The sequence below is a fragment of the Bos grunniens genome, chromosome 10, assembly GCF_055505025.1.
Source record: "Bos grunniens cultivar Pamir isolate PY7600 chromosome 10, Bosgru_T2T1.0, whole genome shotgun sequence".
NCBI lineage: Eukaryota > Metazoa > Chordata > Mammalia > Artiodactyla > Bovidae > Bos > Bos grunniens.
Genome location: NC_141174.1, coordinates 30,038,461 through 30,048,859, shown reverse-complemented (window position 1 = coordinate 30,048,859; position 10,399 = coordinate 30,038,461). Strand labels below are relative to the sequence as shown.

The following is a 10,399-nucleotide window of genomic DNA, read 5'->3' as shown; positions in this document are numbered from 1 at the left end:
AGAATTTACTCAAGACTTTTGAGATCCCCAATGACAAGAAGAGGGCACAGATCCCATGATGCAGAAAGGGTTGTGGTTATACAGTGTGAAGTGGTACTTATTACTAAAGGAAATCTCAGACCGTTATTCTGTCTCTGATTTGAAACAACTGTCTAGTCCTTGAATTGTTGACTTGATTCTGGAGATTCTTGGAAAGTCTTTCTTGTTACATTATTCTGTACTGGGAGTTCCCGCCAACCACATTAGTTTCTCTTTTGTTTGTGGTTTACTTTACAAAGTAGATCAAAGCACATTTTCAGTCCAATTGTTGAGGTTCACTTTTCGGTCTCATTCCAGACGACACAGCTCTAGCTAGGAAGCATTTACTAGACGACATGAGAATTCAAACCCAGCTAGAATCCAGAGATACTAAACAAAATGCTACAGTGCAGGAAAATGTTTCATTTTTTTGTTTTTAAAGTTTCGGAAGTTTTGTAGTCCAAAATACCCAATAAATAATTGTAATTTAGAATTTGGGTAAAATGCAGAAATGGAGAAATAAGATTGCTGCAGTCACATTCTTTAGTAAGTTAATACTAAATATTATTAAAAATTGACCACATTTTACTAAATTCAAACAACAGTCAAGGATTGTCTGATTCATACTACATGTTGATATTGATGTCATCAAGTTCAAATTCTGTGTTAGGAAGTTAACACTGAAAGATTGAGTTCATTTGAGTTTTATTCTGAAAGATGATTTTCTTGCTGCAGTATAAATCTGCTAATAACAAATGAGCAAAGTGGATGGTAGCTGGTAACTTTTTTAACGTTTGTGGCTTTAAGATCATAGTTCAAAAGGATTAAGCAAATGTGATAACAAAGGCAACACAAATATAACCTTTATTCTCTTTCAAAAACCCAGAGAAGAGGGCCTGGAACCATATTCACTGATTTAATCAGAATATCTTTAATTTTGTAGACTCATTTAAAATTATATAGCAATGAGTATTGTAAAAATGATAGTAATATACATGGTTCTTCTCAACTAAGTAGTAAAAAAAATGTGGTAAATTATAAAGCAGCAGCTACTTGATCAAAAATTCATGATAAATAAAAATTACTCTACATACATATGATCATATATACACAGCCTAAAATCACACTACACAATCTGACAGTAAAATTGTGTCACACTCAGGAGTTGGGAAGCCAACATATTGGGATTATAAAATATTTTTTGGTTTATGTAAATACTGGGACAGAATCTCTTAAGTCACAACTGTTCCAGAAGATCCAACAGATGTCAGTGAACATGGATGCTGTCTATGTCTATTATTTTTCAAAGAACCAGAAGAATAAAATAAAATTAATATAAATTATTCAGTATAATTCAATATTTCTGTGACTCAATTAAAACAAAAAACTTCAAAGTATTGCCCTGCCTTATGCTGCTGCTGCTAAGTCGCTTCAGTCGTGTCTGACTCTGTGCAACCCCATAGACGGCAGCCCACCAGGCTCCCCCGTCCCTGGGATTCTCCAGGCCAGAACACTGGCATGAGCAAAAAGTGTAGTAACTGGAAAGCAGCCATAATAGAGAATAAGCACTAAGAGTTCTGACAGAACACCAAATAACTGTTTGCTTTCAGCAAATAAACTTGTACAGATGATCTCATTTTTTTAAAGTTCTTTTGCCATAAAAGGGTTTTTAAAAATTCTACTATCTTACAGTAACTTTATATATCAATATATTAAAATGATTTTAGAGTAGTCAAAGTTTAACATTATCTCAATGGTTCAAATAATTTTTAAGAGTCTAGTTTACATAAGATTAATTTCTTAGCATTCACTTCAACATATTATTAAAAACAAACATGGTTCATTTGAGAACATTAACTTTTTTTAGACACAAGGGAAAAGGTATGAAGAACATAAGCATAAAAAAATCACTAAGCATAAAAATCATTTAGATGACAAGACTGAGTCACAATATGACTTTAGGAAAAACATTTTCCCTCTAAGGTCCCCTCCAGCTATCTGACTCTAAGGTTAAAACCTTCCCACTGAACTGTACAAACTGACCTGACATTTTCAAGTTTCTACACAGTACCCGGCCCCCCCCCCAAAAAAAATTAAATTTCTTGCACTAAAATATCAAATGAATTGTTACAAACCCTGCTTTGCAAACCTGCTATGCCAAAGAGTTGTTTTCACGTACTCTGCATGTTACAGAGAGCTTCCTATGTTCAAGGAGGAGTGAGACCAAACTTGGAACATTATGCTTATTACTCACTGCCCCTGGGAAAAGATGACCACCTGAAAAACGGGACGGGCAGTGATGGAGTCACACCTAGCCTCAGACAGATAAGGAAATAGGGAAACAGTATCCTACTTGCTCCCTGCTTCAGGGCACTGATTCCCTTGAGGGAATGCAGGAGGAATCTCCAGATGCGTTTGTTAAAAATACAGCTTTGAGGGTCTCACCAAAGCCTTAATGTGTCAGAATTTCTGGGGATGGGGCCTTCTAATCTATCTACATTTTAAAACAGTATGTTCTCCTCCACTCCTCCATGCCTGGGCTTCACTCTCTACACTTACCCCCAACCCCAAGAAAAGAAAACCACTGTACTACAGTGATTAAAGCTCTAGCTTCAGAGTCAGAATCAGAACCAGGAGCCAATGAGTAGCTGTTAGATCTCGAACGAGTTCGTTAACATCTACAGGACTGTCTCTTCATCAGATGGGGGTTGAGTAAGAGTCCATTCCTCGCTCAAAGAACCTAACATGTCCACTCGTGAAAGAGATAGGGGAAATTTGCAGGAATTTCTCGCTCTAGCAATTCAAACACCCTAAAATAGCCTGGAAGCGCCTGGTCAGGTGTTAATTTCACTCTCTCTGGTCCCCTCATCCACAATAGGAGGCAAAGTGAGGCGAAGTTGGAATTGGGTGATAGTCGAGAGGGAGAAGCCTAGAGAAGTTTGCAAGAGTTTTGACAAGGGGCAGAAAGGGTACTTTGAAAGCAGGAATCACTCGTCCTCCTCCTCGTCGTCGTTCTGGTCCTGGTAGCGAATGTAGACGACCAGCATGACAAAGCCCACGAGGATGCAGAGGGAGCCGACCAGCAGGTAGGCGATGCCCAGGAATGGATTCTTGCCGCCCATCCACGAGATGCTGCTGAAGATGAGGCTTTTGTGGCCGTTGAAGGCGCGCACCGGGTAGTTATAGGTGATGTTGACGCGGTAGGCGCCCCGCGGCAGCCCGGCGGAGTAGTTGCCCTGGCGGATGCGCGCGTACAGCTTGCGGAACGTGGGCAGCGCAGCGGTGCGCATCCACACCACGAAGTCCTGGTTGATGAAGCCGGTGTTGTTGGGGTCGGGGCTCAGCTCGTAGACCGGCCGGTGCCAGTTGGGCGGGGGCGCGGTGCCCTGGAAGGCCAGCGCCAGGCTGCCGTTCACCAGCGGCGGGTTGCGGAACTTGACGTGGTAATCGGTCCACCAGGCGATGCCGGTGCGGTCGAGCGGCACCTCGACGTAGGGCCCGTTGGGCTGGCGCTGGTGCCACAGCGAGAAGGAGTCGTTGAAGAGGCTGTTGGCGATGGCGCCGCAGGGCGCGATGGGCAGGCCGGCCGCGCTATACTGGTAGGGGGCGCACTCGTTGACCGGGTGGCGCAGCGAGCTCGGCAGCCCGCTCAGCTGCGAGTCGTCGCGGGACACGCCGTAGCGCCGGTTGTTCTGGTAGAAGTTCGTCAGCTCGTAGTAGAGGTACACCGGGCCCTGGAAGAGCTCGGGCAGCGAGAAGTACCAGGCGCACGAGCAGGGGGGCGGCGGCGCGCGGCCCTGGCCGGCCATGGCGCACACCGAGCAGTTGCCGGTACCCGAGTCGCCGGTGTAGTCATACGCGAGCTCCTTGATGCCATTGGAGGAGTAGTAGAGGCCCAGGCCCAGCCCTATGAAGGCCAGGCCGGCGCAGAAGAAGAGCGGCAGCGTGATGCTGGCCGACAGCAGCGGGTGCCAGGCGGGGAGGCGCTGCTGCGTGAACGCGGTGTTGTCGGGCTGGTGGGCGCCCCGGGCGGTGGCGCTCCAGGTCATGGCGCCGCGCGGACCCACGGAGGGGCGCTCGGGTGCTGCGGCCCGGAGGGGTGCCTCGCCCTCCGCGCTGGGCGAGCCTGGGGCTACTCCCGGGGCACCGGCCCGGCCTCAGGCCCCCGCACAGGTGAGTCTTGGTACCAGGTTCTTCTGGTGGTGGCTGGATCCCCTCAGTTCCGCCTCGGCCCAGGTGCTCGACCGGCTCCGCCCCTGCGGGTAATCGCGAGCCGCGCCCCGCCTCTTGTGGGGTGAGTAGGGCGGGCGTTCCCTTCCCTCACCTGGCGGACCCAGGTTCACTTGTCCTCTCGATCCGGGTGGTTCCGGACGCCAGCGCCTCCTCCTCGAGGTGAGTGGCGGCCCCAGACTGCCTCTGAGTGGCTCCTCCCTTGCTCAGGTACTTTTTCCCTTCCGCTTTCTATGTGACCAGAGTGCCTGGGCCAGTCTTACCCGAAATCATAGAAGCTACAGCTTCTAGCACAGTTCCACTGAGGGATTGCATCGTGCGTCCTGGAGCCTTGAAGTTTACAGGTAATTAATCCCCTTTTATCTAAAAGGCGGGACAAGTGTCTCTAGAGCCTTTTGTCTTTGTAGGTTAATTTAAGGACCCTTTTCAGTTATCTTTCAGCAATAAATGTTAATGTCCGAAGAATTGCGCTGTAGTAAATCTGTTTGGAATTCCATGCCTGCATTCAAATTCTAGCAATTTTTTTTTTTTTTTAAGGGAAATGATTTTCCAGCTAGGTGCCCCAATCTGGCTGTAGAACTAAAAAAAGTGAAAAGTTCTCTAAAAATAAAATGACACTTAAAAAAGAGAATTAAAGATGCAAGAGGTTCAGGGCCTTTAAATATCTCTAGCTGGTGGAGAAACCGCACAAACAGAAAAATGCACTGGACTACATGTAATTTCTTTCTCTTTTCAGATTATTTGCCTGACTGGGGAAAAAAAAAGGCCTAATCCAAAGTCCCCAAAGACCTAGCTGCTATCCACAGTCAAGGATGTTACGACTTTTGGCCTAAGGAGGTGAACTACAAGGATTTGTAGGACTTAGTGCAAAGAAAACCCAAAGTAGTTCTGAACATTGCTTGGGGTTCCATCTTTTATATCTAGGTTGGTACAGTATACACAAGAAGGTGTCAGGCCATTTCAACTTTGTGCTAAATCCTTCTTAGGTATTGAGGTGTTTCTGCCTCTGTTCCCGCTCATAAAACGCAAATAACTTAAATGTTTTCTATATTATAATTCTGCACCTAGAATACTGTATCACATTCTGGAGTCAATTGAAATTTGGAAAGTTCAAATACTTGCTAAATTAACAGGATTTTTTTTTTTTCCGTTTGTATATATATATTTTTTCTTTTCTCTTTATTTTTCTTAACTCCAAAAATATTTTATACTGGGGTATAGCCAATTAACAATGTTGTGATAGTCTCAGGTGAACAGTGAAGGGAACTCAGTCATACATATACATGTATCCATTCTCTCCCAAACCCCATCCCATCCAGGCTGGCACATAACATTGAGCAGAGTTCTGTGTGCTATACAATAGGTTTTTGTTGGTTATCCATTTTAAATATAGCAGTGTGTACATGACCTTTTCAAAGGCCCTAACTATCCCTTCCCCACTGCAAACATGAGTTCGTTTTCTGTGAGTCTCTCTCTGTTTTATAAGTTCATTTGTATCATTTCTTTTTAGATTCCACATATAAAGATGTTATATTATATTTCTCCTTGTCTGTCTGACTTACTTCACTTAGTATGATACTCTTACTTAGTATGACACTCTTTAAATCCATCTGTGTTGCTGCAAGTGGCCTTATTTCATTCTTTTTAATGGCTGAGTAATAGTCCACTGTATTTATATACCACATCTTCTTTATCCATTCCTCTGTTGATGGACATTGAGGTTGTTTCCATGTCTTGGTCATTGTAAACAGTGTGCAATGAATATTGGGGTGTATGTATCTTTTCAGGCCATGTTTTTCTCTGGATACATGCTCAGGAGTGGAATTGCAGGGTCGTATGGTGGCTCTATTTTTAGTTTTTAAGAAACGTGCATACTGTTCACCATAGTGACTGTACCAATTTACATTCCCACCAACAGTGTAGGAGGGTTCCCTTCTCTCCACACCCTCTCCAGCATTTGTGGTTTGTGGATTTTTTGACGGTAGCCACTCTAACTGGTGTGAGGTGATATCGCATTGTAGCTTTGATTTGCATTTCTCAAATAAGTAGTGATTTTGAACATCTTTTCATGTGCCTATCAGCCATCTGTACGTCCTCTGTAGAGAACTGTCTGTTCAGGTCTTCTGCCCATTTTTTGAGTGGAATGTTTGTTTTGATGCTATTAAATGTCATAAGCTGTTTGTAAATTTTGGAGACTAATCCCTTATCAGTCACATCATTTGCAAGTACTTTCTCCCAATCTGTGGGTTGTCTTTTTATTTTGTTGCCCTGATAGCTCAGTTGGTAAAGAATCTGCCTGCAATGCAGGAGACACTGGTTCGGTTCCTGGGTTGGTAAGATCCACTGGAGAAGGGATAGGCTACCCACTCCAGTATTTTTGGGCTTCCCTTGTGGCTCAGCTGGTAAAGAATCCACCTGCAATGCCGGAGATCCTGAATTTGATCCCTGGGTTGGAAAGATTAGCCGGAGAGGAAAAGGTGTACCTACTCCAGTATTCTGGCCTGGAGAATTCCATGGACTATATAGTCTGTGGTAAAGAGTCAGACACGATTGAGAAACTTTCACTTTTTCTTGCTGTGCAAAAGCTTTTGAGTTTAAGTCCATCTCATTTGTTTATTTTTACTTTTATTCCCATTATTCTGCGAGATCGATTAAAAAAGATTTTGCTGTGATTTATGTCAGAGACTGTTCTACCTATGTTTTCCTCTAAGAGTTTTATAGTGTCTGATCTAACATTTAGGTCTTTAATTGGGATTTTTGTTTTTAGCATTTTTCAAGCGTCAGTCTTATTATGCTAGGGAATGTAGAAGACAAAAGACAATTAGACTAAAAAGGACCCTTGACATCAAAGCCTTTTGCAGTCTAATAGAAGACATATTACTTAAGAGTAAGAAAGAATCAAAATAGATGAGACAGCATATACGTAAGTACCAGGTTATACTTTACAAGAATGATACTAAAATTAAAAAGTAATCTTTGAATCATGGAAAATTCACTCTGTCTTATTGAATAGAATGAATGCAGTTTGGAAGCTTTAGCTGTTAGAGAAGACTGAGGGAGACCCAGCTGACTTGAATTCCACTTCCCTCACTCCTGATCATCTTCAAGAGAAGAAATCCCAGCACTGTCCACAAGTTCCTATAGTATGATCCAGTCTCCACTACACCTGTCCTTCAATGAGTTAAAAGAATAAACAGTTCTCTGTATCGTTTCGATGGGTTCCATCCACCTCTGTTATCATTGAGTGATCAGTTGGCTTGACATAGAGTCTGCAAAACTAGTCTCTAGGAAGGAATTCAGTTCCTGAAACTTAATCTAGTGGATTTTAAATCTAACAACTGCCCTGCCACCACCCCCCTGAAGTGTGAGCCCTCCTGTTGAGCTGAGAGCCTTACTAGCTTTCCCCTCCTCAGGCGACATTCGTTTTTCATTCAAATAACTATCCAATAACTAAGGTCACAGTGGAGTGTCCCCAAAAGTCAAGAGAATATTTCAAGACAAGGAATGGTTAACAGGGTGAAACACAGCTGAGGGTTTCTAATGAGATATGAAATGAAAAGGCACCTTTGGATTTAGTTTCTGTGGGAACAGTTTGGGTGGTAGAGTGGGAGGAGTCAGGTTATCTCAGATGAGGCAAAGAGGACTTGGAGACAGCCAAGGTAGGACAACTCCTTTTAGAAGTATGGGGGAGGGGGGGAGAAAGGCAAGTGGTAATCATTTAGAAGAGTATGTATCCATCTCAAGGGAAAGGCTTCTTTATAGATGACGGCAAGAGTTGAAGGGGAGAAGGGTTTGAAGGAAGATGATCATAGTTTAGGCAAAGTTGAAGAGAGGGGCAACAAGCTCATGGTACAAAAGTGGGAATAGGCAGGAGGTGCTGGGTTCGAGAGCACATGCAGGGTCAGGTCACCTCTGAAACAGGAAGGCAGGGAGTAACGATGGACACAGAATGCAGCTAGACTTTGGGCTTGGCTCGAGGGAAGAAATTTCTCATGTAAGAATTTCTGTACAGTAAAGTGCGTTGGTGGATGGGGGGATAGAAGGGAAAGCCTGAGACTAGGCAGGACCACCAGGAGCGGGAGAGGAAACTGGCCAGGGGTATACGAAGGGATGTTGGGTGGCTTTATCTAGGGAAGTCCTGCAACCCAGGCTGGGCAAAGACAAGTGAACACATCCAGCTCATGGGGGCTTTCAGCTCAGATGAATTAGAAATAAAGGTCTAAGATATTGCAGTTTATTGTGGACAAGGTAGCTACAGTGATATGCCTTAGTCTTTAAGCAGAATAGCAAAGAAAAATGAAACCAAGCTGTGGGAACAAAAGGGACCAGCAGACTGGCAGTTCTAATGATGTTAATAAGCAGGTGGCATGAAAGCTGAGAGGGGAACAGCCCTGGTTTGAGGTGGGATGTTAAAGAGTTTGCAGGTGGAGCAGTGTCGAGATCCAGGTTTATGTCATGCCTTCTCTACCAGCTTGTAAATTCTGAGAGGCCAGGGATGGGTATACATTGCTGTGTCCCTCAGTTCAGTGTATGCTGAGGGCTCTGACCTCTTTCATTTGGCTATGTTATCATGATGCATTAAAGGATACTTGGATCATGTAAATCTTTCTCAGTCCCAATAAAGAAAGTTCATTCTAAACAAATCTTTATTGTATCTCTTTGTCATGAAGAGAACTCAAAGAGAGAGAAAAAGTCATTTCCAATTCCAGTATTCCTAAAATCATTTTATTTTTTCTTTTATTTTCTAGATTTATCCATATAATTATTTAATTGATTTTAATTACAAAAATACATTATCATTCTATGTGCTAAATTACCTCTTTATGGAATGAGATGAATAAAGTAAATATTTCTATTTCTTTGTGGTCTTCATAATTTTTAAATGGTTCCAGAATCCATGCTTCTGCCATATTAAACTACTTTCCTATTGTTGGGCATGTATATTATTTTTATTTTTTCAGTATTCCAAAGAATATGGTAGCAAACATCTTTTTGCATATAACCTTTCATTTTATGGGATTGGGCTTCCCTGGTGGCTCAGAGGTTAAGGCGTCTGCCTGGAATGCGGGAGACCTGGGTTTGATCCCTGGGTTGGGAAGATCCCCTGGAGAAGGAAATGGCAACCCACGTCAGTACTCTTGCCTGGAGAATCCCATGGAGGGAGGAGCCTGGTAGGCTACAGTCCATGGGGTCGCAAAGAGTCAGACACAACTGAGCGACTTCACTTTCACTTTTCATTTTATATTATTTCCTAAGGGTAAATTTCTAAAAGTAGGAAAGGAGCTTAAAAGTCAAATCTGTTAAAGATACATACTGCTGGAGTCTTTGACATTACTGCAACCATGTTTACTTGGCTACATTCACCAAAACTTTGCCAACAAAACCAGTTGTTAGCCCCAGAATGTAGTCAATCTGCATGAATAAACAATCAGGTACTAGGAGAAGCAATATAGGATAGGGGAAAGAAAGTTGCCTGACATTAAGGAAGTCCAAGTTCTATTCTAAAGTTTATCAAGAAATAGCTTTGTGACCTTTGTCAAATTGCTTAACTTCTCTGGTCTCCTGATTACTTATCTGTATGAGTGTGTTTGCCAAAATGATAGTAAATATCATTTTCAATGCAAAGATATCTGGTCTTAGCCATCCAAAGAGATCTTTCGTACACTGCACTGACTCACTGAATAAATAATTAGCCTTTCTTGAATACCTACTGTGGGCCAGTCACTCTGTAGGCCCTTTATATGCTGTAGCTCATGTAATTCACACCCGAAACCTAGGTGGTTGGTCCTATCATTAAAGCCATCAAACTGACGCAGAACTAAGATTTAGGCTAAGGAAATGGAGGCTGGCCAAGTTTTTATAGAGGTAAGTGGGAGATTGGAAAGTCTAAATTCCAGGCATCCTGCATTTTCAGTCACTACAGTGTAATGTCTGGGTGTACTTCCTCTTAAAAAAGCCCCCAAAGACTTGAACCGATTTTTAGCATTGCAAGTCTTTTATAGCCCAAAGATAAGAGAATTCTGTTCCATTTATGCCAAGTCCCAGAACATCTGAGTTGCCTTATTTTTGTTTAACAAAATCTTTCATTTTAAAGTCAACTTTTGTTCAGCATGTCTATTTCTCTTGCTCAAGTAAAAATAACTTCACTTGT

The 10,399-nt window shown here is 42.9% G+C and overlaps 1 protein-coding gene across 1 annotated transcript; it reads right to left on the bottom strand.

The window, feature by feature from the left end:
• Positions 1–864: 864 nt before the first annotated feature.
• Positions 865–4,300, bottom strand: CDC50B (cell division cycle 50 P4-ATPase accessory subunit B). Its single transcript, XM_086320378.1, has one exon. It carries the CDS (start codon positions 4,065–4,067, stop codon positions 3,006–3,008), a length of 1,062 nt encoding a protein of 353 aa, XP_086176504.1. The 5' UTR covers positions 4,068–4,300; the 3' UTR covers positions 865–3,005.
• Positions 4,301–10,399: the final 6,099 nt, after the last annotated feature.